General features: G+C 34.6%; 13 protein-coding genes across 13 annotated transcripts; 11 read left to right on the top strand and 2 right to left on the bottom strand. All coding sequences in view use genetic code 12, as the record gives it.

Moving 5' to 3' along the window:
* Positions 1-489: 489 nt before the first annotated feature.
* Positions 490-1,530, top strand: CD36_01310 (GTP-binding RHO-like protein, putative; the record flags this gene model as incomplete). The annotated part of the gene is made up of 1 exon (XM_002416763.1): positions 490-1,530. One exon carries the CDS (start codon positions 490-492, stop codon positions 1,528-1,530), a length of 1,041 nt encoding a protein of 346 aa, XP_002416808.1.
* Positions 1,531-2,446: 916 nt separating this feature from the next.
* Positions 2,447-3,922, top strand: CD36_01300 (membrane protein involved in sphingolipid metabolism (either ong-chain base-1-phosphate phosphatase or dihydrosphingosine 1-phosphate phosphatase), putative; the record flags this gene model as incomplete). The annotated part of the gene is made up of 1 exon (XM_002416762.1): positions 2,447-3,922. The coding sequence occupies one exon, from the start codon at positions 2,447-2,449 to the stop codon at positions 3,920-3,922; it is 1,476 nt and encodes a 491-aa protein (XP_002416807.1).
* Positions 3,923-5,150: 1,228 nt separating this feature from the next.
* On the top strand, positions 5,151-6,956 carry CD36_01290 (osmostress-responsive transcription factor, putative; the record flags this gene model as incomplete). The annotated part of the gene is made up of 1 exon (XM_002416761.1): positions 5,151-6,956. The coding sequence occupies one exon, from the start codon at positions 5,151-5,153 to the stop codon at positions 6,954-6,956; it is 1,806 nt and encodes a 601-aa protein (XP_002416806.1).
* A 416-nt stretch (positions 6,957-7,372) lies between these two features.
* On the top strand, positions 7,373-9,031 carry CD36_01280 (tRNA methyltransferase, putative; the record flags this gene model as incomplete). The annotated part of the gene is made up of 1 exon (XM_002416760.1): positions 7,373-9,031. The coding sequence occupies one exon, from the start codon at positions 7,373-7,375 to the stop codon at positions 9,029-9,031; it is 1,659 nt and encodes a 552-aa protein (XP_002416805.1).
* A 320-nt stretch (positions 9,032-9,351) lies between these two features.
* On the top strand, positions 9,352-9,976 carry CD36_01270 (40S ribosomal protein S21; the record flags this gene model as incomplete). Its single annotated transcript, XM_002416759.1, has 2 exons — positions 9,352-9,375; positions 9,737-9,976. 2 exons carry the CDS (start codon positions 9,352-9,354, stop codon positions 9,974-9,976), a joined length of 264 nt encoding a protein of 87 aa, XP_002416804.1.
* A 1,932-nt stretch (positions 9,977-11,908) lies between these two features.
* On the top strand, positions 11,909-13,909 carry CD36_01260 ((self-glucosylating) initiator of glycogen synthesis, putative; the record flags this gene model as incomplete). The annotated part of the gene is made up of 1 exon (XM_002416758.1): positions 11,909-13,909. The coding sequence occupies one exon, from the start codon at positions 11,909-11,911 to the stop codon at positions 13,907-13,909; it is 2,001 nt and encodes a 666-aa protein (XP_002416803.1).
* Positions 13,910-14,676: 767 nt separating this feature from the next.
* On the top strand, positions 14,677-15,870 carry CD36_01250 (ATP-dependent RNA helicase eif4A, putative; the record flags this gene model as incomplete). The annotated part of the gene is made up of 1 exon (XM_002416757.1): positions 14,677-15,870. The coding sequence occupies one exon, from the start codon at positions 14,677-14,679 to the stop codon at positions 15,868-15,870; it is 1,194 nt and encodes a 397-aa protein (XP_002416802.1).
* A 387-nt stretch (positions 15,871-16,257) lies between these two features.
* On the top strand, positions 16,258-17,124 carry CD36_01240 (conserved hypothetical protein; the record flags this gene model as incomplete). The annotated part of the gene is made up of 1 exon (XM_002416756.1): positions 16,258-17,124. One exon carries the CDS (start codon positions 16,258-16,260, stop codon positions 17,122-17,124), a length of 867 nt encoding a protein of 288 aa, XP_002416801.1.
* Positions 17,125-17,487: 363 nt separating this feature from the next.
* Positions 17,488-17,967, top strand: CD36_01230 (deoxyuridine 5'-triphosphate nucleotidohydrolase, putative; the record flags this gene model as incomplete). Its single annotated transcript, XM_002416755.1, has 1 exon — positions 17,488-17,967. The coding sequence occupies one exon, from the start codon at positions 17,488-17,490 to the stop codon at positions 17,965-17,967; it is 480 nt and encodes a 159-aa protein (XP_002416800.1).
* A 195-nt stretch (positions 17,968-18,162) lies between these two features.
* Positions 18,163-19,689, bottom strand: CD36_01220 (mitochondrial inner membrane protein involved in potassium ion transport, putative; the record flags this gene model as incomplete). Its single annotated transcript, XM_002416754.1, has 1 exon — positions 18,163-19,689. The coding sequence occupies one exon, from the start codon at positions 19,687-19,689 to the stop codon at positions 18,163-18,165; it is 1,527 nt and encodes a 508-aa protein (XP_002416799.1).
* A 798-nt stretch (positions 19,690-20,487) lies between these two features.
* On the bottom strand, positions 20,488-21,456 carry CD36_01210 (HSP70 interacting protein/thioredoxin chimera, putative; the record flags this gene model as incomplete). The annotated part of the gene is made up of 1 exon (XM_002416753.1): positions 20,488-21,456. The coding sequence occupies one exon, from the start codon at positions 21,454-21,456 to the stop codon at positions 20,488-20,490; it is 969 nt and encodes a 322-aa protein (XP_002416798.1).
* Positions 21,457-21,978: 522 nt separating this feature from the next.
* On the top strand, positions 21,979-24,237 carry CD36_01200 (conserved hypothetical protein; the record flags this gene model as incomplete). The annotated part of the gene is made up of 1 exon (XM_002416752.1): positions 21,979-24,237. One exon carries the CDS (start codon positions 21,979-21,981, stop codon positions 24,235-24,237), a length of 2,259 nt encoding a protein of 752 aa, XP_002416797.1.
* Positions 24,238-24,456: 219 nt separating this feature from the next.
* Positions 24,457-24,804, top strand: CD36_01190 (conserved hypothetical protein; the record flags this gene model as incomplete). The annotated part of the gene is made up of 1 exon (XM_002416751.1): positions 24,457-24,804. One exon carries the CDS (start codon positions 24,457-24,459, stop codon positions 24,802-24,804), a length of 348 nt encoding a protein of 115 aa, XP_002416796.1.
* Between the last annotated feature and the right edge of the window lie 83 nt (positions 24,805-24,887).

Below are 24,887 nucleotides of genomic sequence, written 5' to 3'. Positions count from 1 at the left end.
ATAGTTCTTTATACACTGTGTTGGGCATCTAAATTCTGATTACAGAATCTGGAAAATCCCGTCTTTTTGTTCTAAAGTATTTTGTGGTTTTTTTTCGTCATACTGTTGATGATTTTAAAGATATTTACCACAAATATTATTTTTAGAAATAAATACAGGGACAATTGATGTGAAATAATAGAATATAAACACTGCCCATCCAGGCACGCAAAAAAAAAAAATTCAAAAAACCGTGCCCTTTTCTTTTTCATCTTTTACTTTCCCGATTTTTTTTTTTTCCTTCTTTCTTTCTCTCTATTTTTTTTGTGATCTCACACTATCACCACATACACACACACACATTATATAATCTTCAATTATAACTCATCTGAGTTCTAACAGTTTCTTTTTTTTTTTGCTTGCTTTTTCAATATAGTTTCCATAATTTTATCTTCACTTTTTAGTTACAGAATTGAATTGTATTACTTTATACACTCATTTTTATAAAATATGACACCTAACGGCAATAGGAGACATTCGGCGTACATGGGATCGCCCAGAAGCCAGCACAGCTCCACGGTGGAAACTGGTTATAATCCTTATGAAGCAGTACAGAAGAAACAGGAATTATATCAAAACAACAACAGCAATTCACCAACTGTCATTATTGAGGAGGACCCATACATTCCAGATTATAAAGAGCTGTCCCTCGCAAATCGAAAAACAAATTATAACATGAAGATTGTCGTTGTCGGCGATGGTGGTTGTGGCAAGACGTGTTTGTTATTGGCATACACACAAAACAAATTTCCTTCCATTTATGTCCCCACTGTATTTGAGAATTACGTGACAGCAGTACAATCGCCCAATGGTAAAACCGTGGAATTGGCTCTTTGGGATACTGCGGGCCAAGAAGAATACGATAGATTACGACCACTTAGTTATCCTGACGTTGACATTTTATTGGTGTGTTTTGCTGTGGACAACGAAGTTAGTTTGGAGAATGTCAAAGATATGTGGTTTCCAGAAGTAAACCATTATTGTCCTGGTATTCCCATAATATTAGTTGGAACGAAGAGTGATTTACTGTCTGATGTAAACCATGATGCAGCAATACGAGTTGCCAAAGAGATTGGCGCAATTGGATTGATTTTCACATCAGCCAAGACTATGTTCAATGTACGGACTGTTTTCAATTTTGCATTAAATCATTTCCAAAGAAATATGGAATTACAGGAACAATATGAAAAGACATTGGGTTCAAGAAAGAGAATAAGTCGGGTATTGGGTGGTAGTAACGGAGGGAGTGGAAACCATTCCAGACATCATTCTAGAAACTACTCCAATGTTTCAAACAATAGAAGAGGCCATTTGAAGAATACATCATACGATTCCACGGCGTTGTTAGATCAACCATTAACGGAAGACACCTATGTAAAGAATCCTTATGGGAACTTTGGATATAAAGCAGGTGTTGAAAGTCCGTATAACCAGGACGAGTTTGCATTCACAAGAGAAAGAAAGAAGAAAAAAAAGTGTATAATATTGTAGATACCATTCTAATTAGGTCCGTAATAATATATTGAAGTTTTGCATATGAAAAGAAACCGTTGAAAAAAAAAAGCATATGAAGTCATGTCACAGTTATATGATCAGTTTACAAGTGGTTTGATATTGGGTATATCTATGGAAACAAGTAGTATCTGGGGATGCTGCATACTTGTCTGCCGAATTTCCTGTAACGAGATATTTCACTGATTAAGTTGGAGAATTTTTGGTGTGATTTCACGATTGGGTTATTTGCTACGTAGGTTGTTGGCGATTCGCTCACTCCGGCTCTCTTGAATTGGAATAGCCAATTGGTATCACAGATACTAAATGCATGAAGTATTAGTATTTTTTAAAAAACACTGGGTTGTTAATCTTTTTTTTTGGGGGGCAAAATTCTATCAGTTTCTACTTTTATAGATCTCGGATATTTATACATTGCAGGTAACAGATACGATCGGATTTTCATTGACAATTCTGTTTAAACCTAACCAGTCTCTTACTTTTGTCGATACTTACACTGCTCTAATAATTTTGAGATACTAAAATAGAAGTATACCTTCTGATAAATTGTCAGCATTAACAATGTATTTGAAAAGAAAACTTTAACGCGCACCAATAATATTGATGATACTCGTTTCATTTCCAAAAGATCATGAACCCCTATTATACAGATACGTTCATTTATTATTTTCTTTTATCTTTGACAAAACGCGCCCAAAAAGAAAGATACTGCATAATGTGAAATATCTTCATTTTTTTTTTTTTTCAATAATAGAATCGACTAATTAAAACCAAACAAAGGGGAAGAAAAAAAAAAAAGGAACACTTAATCAATTGGACAGTGTTCAGGCATCGAATTCATTCACTAGCCTATTCTTCAGGCCAAAATAAATCACTCTTCCTTCAATCTATTAATATGCGAGAGGGTGTTGAATTTGCAACAGCAACTAGTTTGAAATCCAGAAACAAACTGGGAAATGTTGCCGCCGCTGAGCCTTCATCGTTATCTCCACAGATATCCGATCACAGCAACGATGCTGGAAATAAATCAAACAATCATTACAAGGAAAGATTGTCTCCCTTCAGATACAAATTGCGATTGCTCATGTTGCCATTGATTCGACAAGAAACTATTTATTTAGCAAAGATGCAGTCATTTTTACGATGTTCTGTTTTTGACTTTTATTTTGCATGGACAGCAAATCTTGCCAGCCACACATTCTATGTTTTGATGTTGCCGCCGCCAATATGGTTTGGAGGGGGTTATTTGAGCAGAGATTTGGTGTATGTTCTAGGGCTAGGCATTTATTTTACTGGATTTTTGAAAGATTTCTTTTGCTTACCCAGACCACGATCACCACCATTGCACCGTATCACTATGTCATCATACACTACACAAGAATACGGGTTTCCCTCATCTCACCTGGCAAATGCCACAGGTGTTTCATTGTTATTGCTAATAAAAATACTTTCTCTAGAGAATGTGTCTAACATCACTTACTACTTGTTAATACTAGGCTTGTCGTTGTATTACATTTCATTAATATTTGGACGATTATACTGTGGCATGCACGGATTTTTGGATGTCATTATCGGCGGCTTAGTAGGTCTGTTTGTGTTTTTGTTTAGACACTATTTTGGGCTACAATGGGACGAATTGTTGTTTGACAATGGTTTGGGGATTGTCGGCAGTGCTGTAATAATAATTGCTGTATTTGTTCTGTTGATCCATTTTCATTCAGAGCCAGTCGACGACTGCCCCTGTTTTGACGACTCAGTGGCATTTGTTGGAGTATTAATTGGATTGGACTTGGCTCACTTGGTGGCTTATCACACAAAGTATTTTGCAAAGATGAACTCGACTGGAAATCCTTATTTGATTCCATTTGATGTCAACCGTGGAATAATAGTGTCGAGCCTCAGATTCTTATTAGGGGTCGTTTTGGTTGTGACATGGAAAACATTGGCCAAACCAATTGTTTTCACGATTTTACCTCCTATTTACAAAGCTGTTGGTGTGTATTTACCACGAAGAAGCTATATCTCAACTGCCCACACACAGACATCAACTCGAAAAATTAGATCGACGTCTATGTCTAATGACTCCAATATGGGAATTGGTGATATAAACAGCTTCATCAAGGGTGTTACTGATCACAATAAAAAAGACGAGGTGGGACCAGAAACAGAAATTGATTACTATGAGATGCTATCTTACAACCAGAATCAAAGTAGTGACAGCACACCGATTCAAACACCACCAAAATACAACAGTGGTGTGTTTAAGTATCGTTATGATGTAGAAATTGTTGGAAGATTGATTATATATGCGGGAATATCAATTACCGCAGTATGGACTTTTGCATTTGCAAGTGACTATCTTAATTTATAGTTTACGATAGAAAACAATCGTTTCTTCTGAATATTTTAGAATTATGAATACATTATTTGTAGTAAAGAGTCTCTGGTATGCAATCTGGTCAGCAGAAGTCTACGAAACAACCTTGGTGTAAGGCGTTTGTAGATGAAGTTAGATGATAACAAAAACTTCTCCAGGTGAGTGAGTCAGACTTGCTTGTTTTCGTTTAACCGAGCTGTGCGATTACGACAAGAAAAACTGCAACTTGAATCGAATCAACTTTGGGGAACAAAAGAAATGGAATTTTAAAACACTGTTGCGGCAAGAACTGGCGACCGTTAGTCGATTCTTTTTTTTTTTTTTTTTCTCTCTCTTAAAACTATAACCGCCAATTGAATTCAGTCTCTGGTGTGGAATGGAACGTAGGATGGATGGCATTGCCACTTTCCTGTACTTCGATCGCCAGGATTCACTACACGTTATAAATAGCACAATTCGAACTTAGTTTACACTCATTTAAGAACATTTTAAAATTACACCGAAGAGTATTTAGTATCGGGACAGTTTCAAGTTTAGTTCTATCATTCTCCATGTCCACTAAAACTTGCTCATTATTGGACACGAGTATTATTTGATCTGTCTTCTTACAATTTTCATTGGTCCTTTTTTTTTCTCTATATCATTTAAATGGAAGCTCAAAACTAATGAGCTATACGAAAGTAAACTTTCTATTGTGTCAAGTATTAAATGCTTTAAGAATAGTAAACCTTGTTTTTGATCTCTTGGAATTAAGCGACATTCCATGTCTCAGAAAGACACAAATCGACAAAGACAAAAAAAAAAAAAATAAGAGAAAACAGACTTTTTCCCTTTCCCAAAAAAATAGTATAAAATCCCAAAAAAAAAAAGAAAAACAGAACATAAAATTAACTGACAACATCTGAAATCAGGATTGATATATCGAAACATACAACTTAGCCACACATCTTCCACATTCATTTTGTAATTGATAACTAGAAGCCCTTATAAATTTAGTATACTCAAGGACAATTACAAATTATGGATATTTGAGAAAGAGTTCAATTCGCCTTAATAAACAGTATAATCATTTGAGTACATTACAAAGTCCACTAATTCTTTATAACAGGGTATATCTCTGTGTTAATAAGTTGTTACATAGAGACATACATCAGGATTTTACTCAACAATAATTTAATTGCTGTTGTCACATATACCATACAATTCTGTTTCTAAAACGAAAATGAACGAAACTTACAACAGTCAAGAACCAAATAACACCATGTTTTACAATAACAATTCAACTCCGTCCAATGATGCACAGTCCCATAATAATAATAATAATAATTCTGCAGGCAACAGCTCTATTATCAATGCTTCTGCTTCCATGCACGCCAATAACGGCAACCACAATAATGATAATATAAACACCAACGAAAACATCAACGAAAATAACAGCAACAATAGTAACAATAACAGCAGTAGCAGTACCAATAACAACAACAAGAACAAAAATAAGAATAAAAACAATAGTGGGAATAGTAACAATCACACAGTAAATGAGTTGTATGGACTCATACATAATTTGCAGAACCAGTTTGCTAATTATCAAAACACTCAGTTCAATCAGTTGATGATGAAAATATCGTTTCTTCATGATTCAATGGACCACATGAAACTGCAAGTCAATGATCTAAGTCAACAGGTGTTATTTCTTGCCAAGAATAGTGGTATGCGACCAGGTACAAACAGCAACACTAATTCTGCATTCAACAACCAATTCAAAGCTTTTGAAGTATTCACAAAACATCTTAACGAATTGAACAAGGAAATTGAAGAGATTTCAAGTAGTTCACAAGGAATACAAAACCAACAACAACAACAACAACAGCAGCAGCAGCTTCACCAACCACATCACCAGGCACAGATACCTCCGCCACCTTCACACCCGCCACAGCAGACTTTGCAACTACAATCAAACCATTCCCAATTTCAGGGATCTTCAGTACATCTTGGTGTTCCAACGAACAACAATGGGCAACCAACTACTCAATTTGACGAGGAAGTTGATAGCATCACAAGAAAAGGTCTATCGTTGAGATCACCAGCTAATTCCTCACCCAACCCCACGTCACATTATGTGTTTGATGTAGGACCGTTTGCATCGAGAAATATGAATGGTAATAATGCAAACACTTTGTATGACAAAGGACCCACCACATCAGTTATTCGTCCCAATAAAAAACGCAGAAAGCAGCAGAAGAACTCCCAGGAAGAAACTCCTGCTAATCAACCAGAGTCAACGCTACAGCTGCAAAGAAGATTGCCAGTACAGCAACAGTCAAGACAAACAATTGCGCAATCGTCTTCGGCATATCCAAACTCATATATTCTTCCTATGCCCCCTTTACTTGGTGATGATAAACTAGGGCAAACCCCGAGCTCTTCTACAAATAATGACACAACTCAATTTATGTTGCCACGTGATAACGGCACAGTAATGACATCCGCATTAAGACAACCGCCAAACCATACACGTCCGCCACCAAACCTGCAAACATCTTCTGGCTTTTCCTTTGATGATGAGATTGATACGATGGACCAGCTAGAGAATGATAAACAAAACGAGGGTAGTTCGTCAGAAAGTGGTAAGAGAGCTTCCAAGAAACGGAAACAGTCCGAATCTGCAAAAATGACAATTTCTGTTAATCCATTAAATATACCACAATATAAACTAGAAAGAAGTCTTAAGTCATTAGCAGAAATCTGGAAGGAGTATGCTCATGGGTTAAACAATAAGCCTCCATTGAAGTCTTTGGAGACCAAGTACGGAACTAAATGGAGAAACGAAACAGAGTCAAGAACGTTTTTAAGAAGGAAAAAAATATATGAAGCTATTGAAATCGGAATCAGTAAAGGGTATACAGAAGATGAAGTTATTCAAGAATTGGAGATGCACAGGAGTTATAACAAAAATGGAGTCATTAAGCGGAAACCATTACTGTGGTTAAGCTCAAACATGCCGGAAAAGTTCAATTCACCAACATAAATGGTAAGTTGGCTAGTATTATTATTGCTATGTGTGTTCTATTTATTTGTTCTTTTTTTTTTTTTGGATTGGTTTTTTTTAGTGTCGGATATCTGGCTTATTGTGCGACCAGATCAACAACCAATGACTGAAAAAATGTATATGCTTACTATTTTGAGTTGTTGTTAATATCCTGCAGTCTTTTAGTTTTTTTTTTTTTTTTTTGGCGGGTGCATCGCGCCTACAGTACCACCATCATCATCTGGTAAAAAAAAAAAAAACCTTCCACACCCATCAAGAGTTTTATGATTCACAATCCCTTCTTGACACTTGTATAGATGTTAGTTCAAATTTTGTATTATTAAATCACATCTCATAAAGTAACTAAATAATATCAGTGTATTTCCTTTTTGTTCCTAAAATAAGAGTAGAAGGAAATGGTGGCAGAAGTATTAGAAGATAAAAAAAGACCAAATGAAGACCCATGCGATGTGGATAACTCCAAACGTACTAGACGGGGCAAGAGAAAGCCCAGATTGAGAAGATATAAAAACAAGGACATTGATGAAACTTCCCCCTTGGGTGTTTTGCAGCTAGAGATCAAAGATTTATTGGAGAAACATGATTTAACCAAAGAGGATGTGGTGAACGATATGTCTGCTATTCTCAATGATCCTGAACTCCTTGAACAATACAACAATAGAATTGTTTCCGATGTGAAAGTTTTCGCATTAACATCCAATGGAGACTCCCTTGCTATAATCCCTCTGGTAGAGCCGGAGAAAAAACAAGTTGCACTCATACCTTTTGGTTTACCTGATGATGTTGTCACAATCAAAGTCCATAAGAGCCATCCTATGTACGTGGAAGCAGACCTACTCTCAATTGAAAAATCCTCTGCAATGAGAAATAATGAACTTATAAATTGTCGTTACTTTGGTAAATGTTCTGGGTGTCAATTTCAAAATATCGATTATCAGCAACAATTAGCAATTAAAAAGCAAACAATCATTAATGCCTATGACCATTTTGCTCCGAAATTGGTGTCTCACAAGTTATTACCTGAAATATTACCTACCCAGGAATCACCTTTAACTTATAATTATCGTACCAAATTGACACCTCATTTTTACATACCTAATAAGAAAACAGGTAAAGATTTGCCATGCCCGCCAAATTTGGGAATTGCATCCAAAGGTAGACCAACATGGAGAAAATCTGATTTTGGTCCTGAAGGAACTAACATTGATATTGAGGAATGTAACATTGGAACAAAAATAATTAATCAGGGATTAGCAAATGAGCGTAGAAGATTTAATACCGAATATGTTAAATACTCGAAAGGTGCTACATTTTTGTTGAGAGAAGACACAAAAGTATTGCAAGAAGACACCGTTCTTGGAGAAGGTTCAGTTGATGAAAATGGTCAAGTATCAAAAATAGAAGTTGAACTCGAGGACAATACTAAATTGGTCAAGACTTGTGTGACAAAAACAAGACAAATTGTTCAAGAGTACATTAATGGATACATTTTTGAATTTTCTGCAGGTGAGTTTTTCCAAAATAACAATTCGATTTTACCTATTGTCATAGATTATGTGCGATCCAACTTACCCCTTTCTGAAGATCAACCAAATTATCTAGTTGATGCTTATTGTGGGTCTGGTTTATTTTCTATCACATGCTCATCAAATGTATCTAAAGTGATCGGTGTGGAAATCTCGGCAGATTCAATTAGATTTGCCAAGCGGAACGCTGAGAAAAATAACATCAAGAATGCTAATTTCATTGTTGGTAAAGCTGAGGAAATCTTTGCAAGTATCGATACTCCAAATAATCAAACGTCAGTGATATTGGATCCACCAAGAAAAGGTTGTGATGATGTGTTTTTGAATCAATTATCAGATTATAACCCTGCAAAAATTGTCTATATCAGTTGTAATGTTCATTCACAAGCTAGAGACATTGAGTGGTTTATCAACAACACTGCTAATGGTAATCAATACTACGTGGAGAGTATCAAAGGGTTTGATTTTTTCCCTCAGACTCACCATGTTGAGACTGTTGCGGTATTATCATTGAAAGAAAGAAAGTGAATAATATGTGTCTGAATAAAATAGTTTATTATAGATCTTGTTAGTAAATTTTAGTAGTTACTGTAATTGAGTTGATTACTTATTAGTTGCAAAAACAAAAAAATGAGATTAGGGCTTTAGCCCTAATATGCGTGCCTAGTAGCTCAAAAATAGGTCTAGTCTGGTAACTGCACACATCCTTTTTTTTTTTTTTTCTTACACATTGTATGTCAATTCTGCTATAGTGAGCGTGAAAAAAAAAAAAAAAGAATCAATAAAAAAAAATGTATGTATTTTTGATACATTTGATATTACACCAATCCACATACAATTAAAGCAAGATGGAAAACGATAAAGGTCAATTAGTATGTAAACCAATATTGTCAAAGTGTGTGAGGATAATTTATTTATGTGAACATAGGCAGGGAGTTTAGATAAAGTTTTTAAAGTGTATCAATATCACAAGAAATCATCAATTAGAGATCATTTCAGAGTCGACAAAGGTACTCAGATAAGCTTTGTTATGGAAAAATGATAGAAATTTAGGAAAGATTATGTTTATTTGATTAACGAAACTCAACTACAACTACAACTCAAGGAACTAAGGATTAATAGATTACTGTAAAGGAAAACTGCAAAGAAGTTACACTATACACTGATTCCAGACATACACAGATAGAGAAGTGAAATCTAAAAGAGACAAGTTACTAACATCCATTTGTTTAGGTTGAATTATACGTCCCAAGAAAATGTTCTGCCACCAACAGAATCATCAAAGCCAAAGATCACGCTTCTGTCCAAATCTCAATTGCTAAAGTTGATGAAGAAGGTAGAGCTATTGCTGGTGACAACATCACTTACGCTTTAAGTGGTTACGTTAGAGGTAGAGGTGAAGCTGATGACTCATTAAACAGATTGGCTCAACAAGACGGTTTATTGAAGAACGTCTGGTCTTACTCTCGTTAAGAGAATGGAAGAATAGACAAAATTGATAATTGGGTATTTTAAGAAATTACTTTTTCTGTATTGCAAATTAGCTTTAATCTTTCTTCTGTGTATATTTAATGTCATAACATAATAATAAAAAAAAAGAATAGAAATGGTTTTCATAAAGTTAACATTGATTGTTAAAGGTACAAATCTACAGGACAACATCTCTTGTGGTTCAAGTACTCTATGGTGTATACCAGTTTGGTTTGAGTGGACGGCTAACCATTTTGAATTACAGGAACCTTGTTCGGAAAAGTATTGCAATAAGGTTGTAGTAAGCAAACCATTGGCCGCACTGCTAAATTGAACACTGTAGTATTTGTAGCACGTTTAGTCCCATTATCCTGTCTTTTCTATAGCTTTTTATTAGGATAACTGCTGGTTGCGTCCAAACTAGTGTAGATACGAATATAGCGGTAAAGTGTGTGTACATTAATGTATGAGTCTGTGGGTAAAAGTAGGTTTCTGTAACTTGCCAAATGATGAAAAAAAATAGTTCAAGTTTGTGTAACTATACGCTTTTTTTTTTTTAGTTTTGTTTTTTTTTGGTGTGGTTTAGTTGGGTAATCATCTGACTGTAACTCCGGTTCTCTCCATTATCAGCTTGCAATACCAATGGGATAAAAAAAAAATTAGGCACTATTCGGTACACATGTATACACATTGAGATTCTTCAGTGTGGTGCAACAATACAAAATGTATGCAAGCTTTAATAATAAAAATACTGCTTTTATTATATTTCATTAACCTTTGAATTTTCCAGGCATTGTCAGAATGGATATTGCATGTATCCGGATTGACCTAAAGGTTATACTGCTACTTTGATCGAAGTAGTAGCCAATTAAGCTTTGTACATCGTAGAAGGTGATCTATAACCCCTGGTTTAACTAATATTCAATCAGTGTTGTAAAGAGTAATTAAGTTAAAAGCCGGGATTCGTTCCCATTAGAGTTTATTCCCCTTCATAGAACAATTAAGTTGTGTTTTGGTACAAAATTCTTGGTGAGTTTTCTATCATCTGCAGATTTCAAGCTCAATCTTTTTAGATATGTGGTATTATATTATATTTTTAGCTTTTTTTTTGTTTTTTTGTTGAGCTTTTACTAAAAAGCATAACCTTGTCTCTTAATTTGATTTGTCTGTAAATTAGGGTAAGATTCTTCATTACACAAATATGAGCTAATTATCTTAAAAAAAAAAAAAACACGGGTGATAATAATAAATTGAGGGGGTGTTGCTGGTGATAATGAGGTGGTAAGATGGCGCGATGGCGCGAAATGGGTGTTTCGGAGTAGGATGTAAGTACAATGAGAAGAGGCTACGAAGGTTCAACAACAATATTATCGGCTGAAACCAGATCGGTTAGGAAATTATTAGAGTATATTTCCTCTGCTGCTGCTGCCTCCACCTTGCTCCGTCTTCCCATTTTCCTTCTCTCTTCTTCTCCCCCCTCCTTTAGTTGCCTCGATTAATTATTGTTCTCTTTTGTCCTACTTTAGTTTTGTAACTTTAATTTTTTTTTTCTTCTTTCTTTCGTTCTTTCCAGTTTCCAATTAAATAATCCTTTAATATCCCTCGAGGAAATCCTTCAGGGCACTTTCCGAAAATTCAAACACATATTTTGATTCATTTCTCTTGACATTTTCTTTCCTTTGGTGAGTGTTTTTCTTTTCACTGTTATTACTGTTATCCAGTTCATTATTGTTTTGTTTCTCCCGTTTTTTTGTTTCTTTTTTTTTTTTTTGTATCTATCCATCGTTATCAAATTGCTACACATCTTTTGTTTTGATTAGAATCCTTTTGTTTGGTTTTTGTATCTACTTTCAGTAACACATTTTTTGCAAAATACCCATTTATCCCACAATTTTCCCAAAAAGATCATACCCGTACATACAATAGGAATATCACATGACTAACGCTGTTTTCACCTTGTTGTATAATCCCGATTATCTCGCTGGAGCATTGGTATTGGGCTCAGTATTGAAGAAATTGGTGTCAAGATCGGACCAAAAATATCCGGAGTTGAAATTTGGTATTCTTATTGATAAGTCCAAGTTTTCCACCTCCCAACTACAATTGTTATCTAAATATTATGATGACTTAGTTGACGTATCACCTTTGAGGTCTACAATTGTTGAAAAATTGACTTTTGATTTGAAGAGACCTGAATTGGACAAAACGTTTACGAAGATTGAACTATGGTCCTTAATCCAATATGACAAGATTTTATATTTGGATTCGGATACATTACCGGTAATTCCAGAAGCTGATAATGGCGGTACTGTTTTGGACTTGTTAGCGTTGGATTTCCCCAAGTTCAAAATTTTGGCAGCACCAGATAGCGGATTCCCTGACATCTTCAATTCGGGTGTATTTGTTTTAAGACCCAATTTGGACGACTATACAAAGCTAGCAGCATTGGTGCAAGAGTCAGTTATAAACCCTAATGTCTCTTTTGATGGTGCTGATCAAGGTTTATTAAATCAATACTTCAATGCCCAGCCTGATTGGGTTCAAGCTTTATTGAAAAAAAAGGATATCCCTATTGATTTGGGAACTGTTAGCTACACCCAAGATTCCAATTGGATTAAAATTCCATTTTTGTATAATGTGACTCCATCGGCTGAATATGAATATTTGCCTGCATTGAAACATTTTCAAAACCCACCTGAACAACCACTGTTTTTGGAAAACCCAGTAGCCGAAGCTGAATTAATTGATCAAGGAGCAGAGCAACCAAAGCACGACAAGGAATTATGGGAAAGTACCTTTGATACATTGGGGCGCTACCACTCTACTGCCTTGCTGTATATCAACTACAAAACTACCCAAGTCAAAGTAGTTCATTTCATTGGTAAATATAAGCCTTGGAAACTGAGTTCAAATGTGTTTGGAGTGCATAGAGACTGGTGGAAAGCTTGGATGGAAGAGTTTGGTGAAAAATCGTTATCTGATGTGGTACATGGAGAGAAATCTTTAGAACAGGAGCCACCAGCTGATTATGCATCAGAGCCAGTTGAACAAGAACCTCCCAAAGAAGAACCAGCTGAAATTTGTGGAGAGAAAGTCGAACCGATTCCCGAACCACCACTTGATACCTCTGATCCACAGGTGTTACTCGACCCAGCAAATTATCAACGCTTTGAGGATCGAATCCAACCTAGCATCGATGCCATGTGGGATCCAACAAAGGAACCACCTCCAAAACGAGAAGATCTCAAAGAAGAAGATAGACACGACTTTCTTGATAAGATTCCTAAATCTTTTACCAATGATTGGGATAGCTCAACTCAACACCATCACCATCACCACCATCCACCTGAAGAACGCAAAAACATCCATGATACTCAACACCCTGTTGAGCATTATCACCATGGTGAGACACAACAAAATGATCAATCTACTTTGGAAGAGGAAAATGTTCAACCACCTAACAATGAGTTGCCCATGTCACCACCTGAACACCCAGAACACGACCATGCATTTGAGCATACTACTCTGAATACACCACCGGTAAAACCAGAATTGTATGGTCATAAATTTGTTGAGCCTGAAAGAGTATTTGATACTACTGATGATTACTTCCCAACTCACATCTTACAGGAGATGGAAAAAGTAGATCTTTCCAACAAACCAGATACTGATGCAGAAGTTAAACCGACTAGTTCATCTGAATTAGCTACTGATGTCACTGCTTTCAATTTAATGAATGAAGAGCTTTCAAAAGAAGGGGTTCTTGAAGAGTCTGCTTTTGAAGAGATTTACACAGAGGATAAGGAAGATATAGATGGAGACATTTCTGAAGATGATATTTTGGAGGAGGAAGAGGAAGAAGAAGTGGTGCCAAAATTGTTTCCCTGGGAATTTAGAGAAAGCGGTAAAGTGATTGCTGAGAGAGTATTTGATTAAAATTCCAAAAAGAAAAAACCAATAGTTTGTGAAAAAACGTCAAACAAGATTTCCATACTTGATTACTTCAATTTTTGCATTTTCCATTACAACGTTGCCTTCCGTTACATTACGTTGAGTTTCATTTTCATTTTCATTTTCATTTTATTTTTATTCATTAATTTCGGTTAGTTCAACTCATTTTATATTCATCAATCATTATATTTCTATCTATTTATGGTCATTTCTCAAGAAAAAAAAAAAAAATGAACTAGCTTCATGTCATGATCCATGTCTTTGATGTATGAAAGTCATTTTGTTTGTTTGTCTGTTTGTCTGTGTATTTTAACGTTACCAACAATAGCTTATTTAGTTCTCTAGTTGAAAGAAAATTTTGAAAATCATCTTTATTTTTAATAAATGACCTTTTGTTATTACTAATGCATTATAAAATCGTATTGACATGCAAAATTGCCACCATCTAGAATTAGAATTGGTTTGATCATTCATATTTGCAGCAAGGTTGTCTGTAGGGCGAGAACATTCACTGAGATTGCGTTCGTTGCTAAATCAGGATCCTAGTCGTGCACGACTCCTCAAAATACCACTAAATTGAAAAATTTTCCTTTCCATAATAATTCTAAGTTTTTTTTTTTTACAATGGTCTCATCAGCTACTACTAATATTTTCACTAAACTACAACTTCTAAAAGAAAAAAAAAAAATTTTTTTCTCCTATTAGTTCTTTTTATTTTTTTTATTTTTTGTATTAATAACTAACACCTAATCATGGCATCCGAAGGTATTACTGAAATCGACTCTGGTTTAATTGAAACCAATTACGATAACGTCGTTTACAAATTCGACGATTTAAACTTAAAACCAAACATTGTTAGAGGTATTTTTGGTTACGGGTATGAAACTCCATCTGCTATTCAACAAAGAGCTATTTTGCCAATCACTGAAGGTAGAGATGTTTTAGCTCAAGCCCAATCCGGTACAGGTAAAACCGCCACCTTTACCATTTCTGCATTACAAAGAATCAATGAAAATGAAAAAGCTACTCAAGCTTTAATCTTGGCTCCAACCAGAGAATTGGCTTTGCAAATCAAGAATGTTATTACTGCTATTGGTTTGTACTTGAAGGTTACTGTCCATGCTTCTATTGGTGGTACTTCAATGAGTGATGATATTGAAGCTTTCAGATCTGGTGTTCAGATTGTCGTTGGTACTCCAGGTAGAGTCTTAGACATGATTGAAAGAAGATATTTCAAAACCGATAAAGTCAAGATGTTCATTTTGGATGAAGCTGATGAAATGTTGTCAAGTGGATTCAAAGAACAAATTTACAACATTTTCAGATTATTACCAGAAACCACCCAAATTGTTTTGTTATCAGCCACCATGCCACAAGACGTTTTGGAAGTCACCACCAAATTCATGAACAACCCAGTCAGAATCTTAGTCAAAAAAGATGAATTGACTTTGGAAGGTATCAAACAATTCTATATTAACGTTGAATTAGAAGATTACAAATTCGATTGTTTATGTGATTTGTATGATTCTATTTCTGTCACCCAAGCTGTCATTTTCTGTAACACTAGATCCAAGGTTGAATTTTTAACCAACAAATTGAGAGAACAACACTTTACTGTTTCTGCCATCCACGCAGATTTGCCACAAGCTGAAAGAGACACCATTATGAAAGAATTCAGATCTGGTTCTTCAAGAATCTTGATCTCTACTGATTTGTTAGCTAGAGGTATTGATGTCCAACAAGTTTCTTTGGTTATCAACTACGACTTGCCAGCCAACAAGGAAAACTATATTCATAGAATTGGTAGAGGTGGTCGTTTCGGTAGAAAGGGGGTTGCCATCAACTTTGTCACTGACAGAGATGTTGGTATGATGAGAGAAATTGAAAAATTCTACTCTACTCAAATTGAAGAAATGCCAGCTGATATTGGTGCTTTATTCGCTTAGAGAAGTTGTGTAACTGTTTTTTTTTTTTAATTTGTATTGTTCATCTTTTGACTGTGTCGTGGTTTCTTTTTTGCGTATAAATGTATATGTAGTTTCTTCATTTGATTTCACTATTCATGTGAATAATATGTTTTTAATGACTTCTATAGGTTTTCAAAGGGAAGAAAAATATTAAAATTTAAATAAAAATAAGTAAAAGAAAAAGATAATTATTGTAGTGTGTGGTAAATGGGTGAGTTGTAGATTCGTTGTCTACTCATTTTTTTTTGCTCTAAACTTTTGACCAATTTTGTTGATAAATACGGGAAACAAAAAATATGACTTACTTTTACTCAAAAACTTACGGCAAATATTACAACAACTTTGACCTGATACATCAATAAAAATATGACAACAAGATTCAGTCTACCGGGAGCATTTCCTATTGATGACGAAATACCGTCTGCATCAACCAATGCTACATTTTCAACAGTTTCCAACACAGCAACTGAACTAATAGAAACTCAACAAAAATTCCAATTTAGTAATAATCAATTAATCCACAACAAGACAAAATACCAATTTGATATACTAACACAAATTGATGCTTTGTTATATATTGTTATTTTTTACCAATTTGTGAAATATTGCCATTCTGCTTGTTTAATCCCATTGATACTTCATTTAATATTGCAAATATTATTGAATTCAAAACTTGTGACCCAGAATAGCCAGGTGCCTAATTTCTTATCATTTTTGTCAAATGAAGATAGTCAGGACACCAGAGAAAGAATATATGAGACATTCATACATAAATATTGTTATTTGTTGTATATAAAGACCATTCTTGTGATTTTGTACCATACCTTATTTGTTGCCACATGGGTGATGTATTTGATTGATACTCAACAATTGGAAAAGTTAAACCATGGAACTTGGTGGTTTATTTCATTTATTGGTGAAGAAACTCCTGTCGTCGACAAATCAACCCCATATTGGTTAAAGTTGTTTAAGTTGGGGTTGTTTCAATTGATTTTCACCGATGTATTGATCTTATTTCTACAGTTGACGTTGTACCAGTGCATTTATAAACAAAGCGATGCATTTCATTTGGATCGACGTTTAAATGAAAAAGAAGTGTACATAATAAGAACGAATGCTGATAGTGCTAGTGGTCTAGATGATCAAAGCGTAGTAGCAGATAGTGATGGTGTTCCTACAGTTTTGAAAGTACGAGTGTTTGAATGTTTTCAATCAGATGCTTATGCTTATTGATAATGAAAGTTTTAGCTAAGTGAGTCAGAGAAACAGAGAGGTTTGTGGATTGAGTTTCCACGTAAAACAAAGCACTTGTATTATCACAGAGTTCATAGTTGAATGTAAAATTCTTTACTAAGTACACGATAATTTATGTGAGATAGACATGTAGTCACAACTTAACAAGCTGTGGTTGATCTCAGTTACTACTTGTTTTGAAGACAATTCAGCTCTGCTGGCCTACTTGAGACGCGTCTACTAGTTTCACACTGCAGAACACGCAAAAAAAAAAAAAAATCCAACAAACAAACAAACAAAAAAGATATAAATCTTCACCCATTCCTCTTTGCTTTCTTTCAACATTATATTTAATTACCAACTATGACATCTGAAGACCAATCCCTAAAGAAACAAAAATTAGAAGCATCCCAATCTTTGAAAGTGTATTTGCGTTCACCAAAGGGTAAAGTACCAACCAAAGGATCAGCACTTGCCGCTGGGTACGATTTATATTCTGCAGAAGCAGCCATTATTCCAGCTCATGGTCAAGGATTAGTTTCTACCGATATTTCTATAATTGTACCAATAGGTACTTATGGCCGTGTTGCACCACGTTCAGGATTGGCTGTGAAGCATGGTATTTCAACTGGTGCTGGTGTTATTGACGCCGATTATCGTGGTGAAGTGAAAGTAGTCTTATTTAATCACAGTGATAAAGATTTCGAAATTAAAGAAGGTGACAGAATTGCTCAATTGGTATTAGAACAAATTGTCAATGCCGATATCAAAGAAATAACTCTTGAAGAATTGGATAATACCGAACGTGGTGAAGGTGGTTTCGGATCTACTGGTAAGAACTAGACTAGACTAATAGCTACTGTCCAAGGAGGAACTTTATAAATAATAAATGAATATAAATATATGTATATATATATATAAAATCGTATTCTCTATAAACAGACAAAGTTTTTAGTAAATTTTTTTTTTTGTTTACTGGTTTGGATTCGTTTCTAAAATCTTACAACATCGGGTTAAATCATAAGTCTAATTCATCTTTTAAACCTTAACTTCTTCCTTCTTAATTGGTTTTTTGGATTCCGATACAGGATCTTGGTTAGATTCTTTGCCACTTGACAGTTCTTCTTGCTTTTGTGTTTCATTGTCATTTTTACCTTCTACAGGATCATCAGCTTCGATTTTTATTCCCTCACTTGCAGTTTCTTCATAATCATCTAACTTGATCTTATCTTTAACTTTAGTAACAGTGTCCTTTTCTCTTTCATTTTCTTCTTCAATCATTTCTTCTTGTTCCTTCAAGATGTTCAATTTCAATTTAGAGTCATCAGACAACTCCAATTTGGCAACATTATACACTTCGTCAGGAATAGACGATAAAACAGCCAATAATGCATCATAATATGACTCAATCGAATTCCCTTTATCGCCATAAGTGTACGCACTAGACAAAATCAATAAAGTACTTGGAATCTTTTGTCTCAACCGCAAGTCCAACCATGTTTCCAAATCATCTCTTAATCTAGCAGGAGACTTATCACTTGTTTTGATACCACGCTGCAGACATGCCAATTGTAACTCAAGCATAGATAAACTGTCAACCCCTTCGTAATCGATAACCTTATCATCTTTGATGATGTTCAATAAACGATGTCTGATTTGATATCTCAAAATCGAATCAGTACCAAAAGGTCTCAAATTCATATAATTACACATAGCAACCAATTGGGGACGAGACAAGTTATCCAATACTTGATCATTTTTAAATAGTCTGGCCACTTGAATCAATTGCTGACGATCTGGGTTTTTACCCATGGAAATGCAGTGGAAAAATTGCACAAAATTCTCTCTCTCTTGATCAGTGATTTTTTTCAGTAATTTCAAACCACCACTTTCAGCCATGGTATTCTTAATAAATTCAGAAGCAGCCTTTCTGGTTTTCTTCAATTTAGCCAATTTCTTTTGTCTATCAACAGTAGACTCATACGTTGAAGGCAACAAATTTGGAAATATCTTCAAGGCAATAGGCAATAATAATTCTGCAAATGGTATAATAACAAACATGGCGAATGGAACTAATCTGACAACATCAACAATCGTTCTTTGCAACTGATTTGATTCTCTACGTGACAACTCGTATCCTGCCATTAATTTGACCAATAATTTAGTTGACACTTTGATTTCGTATCCCAACAATTTTGTCCCATGCCAATAGTGCTTTGCTTCGTGCTTAACTTTTTCCCAAATAGATTTTTTTGGTTCCTCTACTGCCTTGTGCACTAATTCTGTAGCTGGTGATTTTTCTAGCGTCTCCAATGCTTTTTCCTTTATTTGTTCAGACAGAAGTGACGGTTTCTCGGGTTTGGTTGAGTTGTGTCTTATGAACGATTTCACCAAGGGGAAATTGATTGTATTGGAATTGAGATTGTTGTGTAAACTTGGCTGCAAGGGATATCTTATGGAACTGGTCAATGACGACTTAATAGCTAAAGTTCTAGCATGCTTGTAGAATATTTGTTTGGAATTGCATGTCTGACCAATAATAGTGTTTCTAATTAGGAAGTTCATGATTCTTGGTTGCTGCTAAAAGGCCAAAGGCAAAGTAGGGAAGGAAAAAAAAAAACGGGAACTTTATATGTAATTTCTTGAAAATTTTTCTTCTTTTCTAAAAAAAAAAAATGAACTAATTGAACGAATGGGGAACCTGTTGAATGTAAGAATAAATTTTTTTGTTTTCGCCAAACCAATAATGAATAGATTATCAACAAGTATTTGTATAGTTGTGATTTCTAAAAAGAATAGTTGAATTTAAAAGAAAACAAAAATAATAGAAAAAAAAACGTAAAAAAAAAAGTAATCAAGTGGAGCTTCAGGAGAAGGAAGGCAAGAAGTTAAAATACTAACAAGCAAAAATTCAAAATTTATAACCTGTGATGATGAACAATAGTACAATAACGACAACACAAGGATTTAAGAAATGAATGAATTTTGGTGTGATGAAATTATAATTTACACTTGAACGGAAAAAAAAAAAAAAAAGAATTGCTTTGAGACAGACAGGCCGGCAGGCTTGCAAAATATGACTACTGAGAGATTAATTTTGTCGTTGAACTATGGACGGACGACATTTATTGTTCATGTTTAGGCGCTAGCTTCACCCATTTCGTTGCGGGTTGTAAAAATGGGAGAATTCTTTTTTCTATTCATCCACATCTGCAAAAACTAATTCCGTGGAAACACTCCATCAATGGGGTTTTTAGCCGGGATATACGGCATGAGAGTGTTCTACAAGATATATACAGCATTCATATCTCTTATATCTTTAATTTTACTTGTCTATTCATCATCATCTATCTAATTTATCTTTCATTGCTCTTCACTTTTGCTATTGACACCTACAATGACTATCTTCTCGATAACCGTGTGATAATCTTCATCTTCACCATCTACAAAAATAGTCAAATTTTGAACATTCTGGAACCTAACAAATTTAAATTTAATATTAAACCATTGGTCTTCATCATTGTTGGATAATTTTTCAACATGTGGAGCATTTGCATCAGCACTGGCTTCATCAAATGAAAGAATTGATTGAGTGTTACACCACACTTTAATTAGATTAGGTGGTTGAATTTCATCCAAATCATCACTGTCGACATTCAATGTGTTTTCTTCAACTTCTTTATATGTTTTAGTAGATTTCACTTTTACCAAAATGGAATAAATTTTGGAAATATTCAAAAAAGGGATATAGAAAAGCAACTGAGAATCTGAATCCGATATGACTGCCGATTTATCTGCAGATGCATCTGTACCACCCAAGCTTACAACATGCTTTGCTTTCGAGTCCTTGTACAACGGTAAGCAATTTAAAACTTCGTACCCACTAAAGTCTATAGTAGCATTCAATACTTCGAAATTTTCAGGAATCAATGGTTTTATATCTTTTAGACTACTATTTTGGGTAATCAACTCTTCAGTAGTTGTACCATTCCCTCTTCTCTTTTGCCCGTTTGCTTTAGTATTGAACTCTTGCAACTTGCTAATCAATGCTTGAGGGTTGGCACCTTGAATACGATCAACTTCCTTCCCTGTTTCGATAAATACAAATGTAGGAACAGATGTGATGCTGTATTTTGATGCCAATTCACGTTGACTATCTAAATCAATTCTCACGATTTCAACACCTTGAAATTGTCCGTAAGCCTGATCAACGACGTGTTTGATCGCTTTACAAGGACCACACCATGATGCAGTGAAATTCAATACAAGGAGTCTATTGTTTTTCAAATAACCTTCGAAATCTATAATGGACTTAACAAATTTTATTGGCATCAATGATTAATGATCAAATAAGTGATAAGGAACTGTAAGTTACTTAGTACCGTAACAGAATTCTATGTCGAAGGAGTTTCTCGTTCTACTTTTTCTTTGTCACTTTTTCGCCCTCACAGTTTCATCGTAGTATTACTAGGCTAGGCGATAATGGCTGATCCACAAAACGAGTGTCTCTGAAAATTTGTTTGGAAGAATTATAGTAAATAGGGAACAATGCGCCAAGTCGTGGTAGTATTGTCACCAACAAATAGTTTATTACTCAACAACAACAACAACATTAATATATTACACCAAAACCCTAGAGCTTTTCAAATGTTAAAAACTTGAATGTGCAACGGTGATTGAGATAATTTTTTTTTTTTATTTCATATTTTTCTAGAAAAAGAAGACATATATATACATACAAGTGCCCACCCCCAACATTTGGTGACACCAGACGGCATAGACGTTTATTATAATTATTAGTAAACTTATTTAGTTTTTCCTTCGACTAAAGACATCGTCTTTCTGCCAACTTAGATGTCGAGGAACGTTTCATTACCTAGCACTAATGAATCTACTAAAAACAAACGGGTGGTATCATCACAATTAAGATTGGCTAAAGTTGAAAGTATTGAGGCAAATAATTTAGCATCATCGTCATCTCCTAAATCAGAAGCAGAACTGCCCAAAACAAAACTCCCTAAGACTAAAGCCACAGCTAGAAACAACAATGACGAAAGAACACATAAATCGTTTAATGATTTCAGTTTAGATTTTAGCAATACGTTTAATTTGATGGGTGAAGAAACACCCTCATATATACCACGAGTGCCTACCCGACAACGAGAAGGTTCCAAGGACTTTGCAAAAACACAAATTTCAAAAGAAGCCTTGAAAAAAGCAGGAGAGTTGACTTCTATTTTTCTAGATACTCGGAAACTACTAAATGCCGAATACAATGTTATTGATCAAAAAGCAGATCTAGCAGGCAAGACCAATGGGAACATTGCATCAAAAATAAAGATTTCCCGTGGAACCCTAATTAGAGCAGAGAAAGTGAAAACCACCCTTGCAGTTAAATATTTGTACATTCAAAGAATTTATGAGTGGGCAGAAAGTCATCAAGATAATAATGAACATCCGGGAGTTGAAGGAGTTTATAATCCGCTACAGATTTTAAGAAATCGAAAGTTGAGAAATAAATATAATGAGCATCCCCAGACAATAATATCCATGCAAACCATCCCATTGGCTTGTAATGTGTTCAGTAAACATAATGCACACAGCAGACATGACAATAGTGCTATGCCTGGACACAGAAAAAAGCATTGGAAAATGATGTGGGCCATTGACTTGAATGAGTTTGTGGGAGATTCTCGTTGGCGAGTGAACCATTGGCACGAACTTAGAGATGCAAAGGGAAACTTATGGTTCCTGAACCATGTTCAAACTCCAGAATATTCCGAAAAAGATAAAAGCAAATTATTTGTGTTACGAAATCATAAACATCATGATAAACATGGTGAGATTGAAGTCTCACACAAGGCAACCGAAAAAGAAGAAGACGAAGAAGGTATTTATACTACAATTGAACCCAGAAACCACAATGGATTACCTTCTAATGAAGGTTCGAGTTCAGATAGTGATTTCCATAAATTTCGTATTTCACGTTCAAAGTCACCTCATAAACGAAAGATAAGAAGCAAAATGAAAAAGTTTTATATTGGAGGGCCAGGATCCAATAGTAATGGGAATGCTGGTGACTCTTCAAGTTCATCTAACGTGGCTCATGAAATTGCTTCTCCTGCTGATACAGCAAAGAGTGGAACTGTAACAGATCCTTTGGCAAAACAAATGTTCAAGAAACTTCCACCACTCACACGGGAAGATGAGGAGCTTGATTTACCGGCATCAGAAGTTTCATTGCCAAAAATTAACATTGAACCAACAAGTCCTGCTCCAAACAGTAAAGGTGCATTTTTTGAAGACGAAGACAAGGATGATATTAAACCTTCAGTTAAGGAAGTTGAGTTTTTACCCTTTGAGAAAAGAGAAAGTACAAGTTCACATTCACATAATCGTTCCAGCTCTGACCCAGACGGAGTAATTCTTGAAGAGGAAGATGATGATAATGAGACAACCAATCATGATAAAATTGAAGAAGAAGTAGACCAAGTAAAATGTGCTGCAATTTTTGACGAACGAGAAGTAGAGTTTCAGAATATCGTTGCAAATTTGGAATATTTCCATCAGTTCATGAACTTGCGAACTAATTATTTAACAATGGAATATCCTCGATATTTGGAGCTTGTGGATCAGAAAGTTCAGCACATTACAAAAGAGTTAGTTTACGAGATTTTATTACGCATGTCTCAAATAAATGATGAACATCTACCTGGTTATGAACAATTATACCTTGGATTCATGGAAGAGATAAAATCAGTCATTCATTTGGTGAATGATGTGTACTCAATGAAGATTGATACGTTGTTAAGCTCCAGTGACAGGTCTATTTCGGAAATTAATGCTTCTTTGTCTCTTGATTTGAGAAAGATTACTGAGAAATTAGATCAATTGGATTTTTCATTGAATAAGAACATATTTAAGAAGGCTATACTGAAAAGAAGAGGTGAACAATCCCACAATGTTGGTTTGATCTACAAAATTTTGTATTCGTGTCTTGAGAACTTTATTGTTGTGTTGTTGAGATTAATATGGATTGTGGTTAATATTTATAAGATTTTGAGATATATTGTGAAATTAATTTTTGGAATACTAAAATTTATAGTTTGGTAGTTGCGTATAGATGTTGGTTGTAGTTATTTAACAAATGTGAAACAATGGCATTTTTTGCAATCTCGAAAATTGGAAGAAACTCTATATACACACTCTCCAACAAAAATCCAACCAAAAAAAAAAAAAGAATAAAATCAAACAAAATAAACAATTCTTCTGATTTATACCTACAAACAATTCTATCAACACAACCTTTGGTCAAAGCTATACACATATATTATGCAACCCAAGTCAATATCGTTGTTGCAAAAAATTGATTCTATAATTGAAACAATAATAGTAAAATTTACCAATATTTTTGAGAATCTACAAGATGCCAATAAAACCACTGAGATATTGTCGATGGAAAGTTTGGCTATGGAAAATAATTGTATTCAAATTATTCGATTATGTCAAGATTTAATCAGTATTTCACGTAATCTTAAAGAAATTTGGGTATTAAATAGCATTAAAGTTACACAAGAGAAATTTGAATGGAAACAAGAAGAAATAGATACCATGTTTACACAATTTAATTTATTAACAGATAAAATTGCTGAATTTGAAACTGATATGAATAAAGAATAATCGGATAAGAAATACAAACATTGTCAAAAAAAAAAACAACAAATAATAATAATAATAATTATACATTTCATAAACTACGTTTC

This window comes from Candida dubliniensis, chromosome 1 (assembly GCF_000026945.1).
Source record: "Candida dubliniensis CD36 chromosome 1, complete sequence".
NCBI lineage: Eukaryota > Fungi > Ascomycota > Pichiomycetes > Serinales > Debaryomycetaceae > Candida > Candida dubliniensis.
Note: the sequence above shows the minus strand (reverse complement) of the source record. Positions and strands in the feature narration are given on the sequence as shown.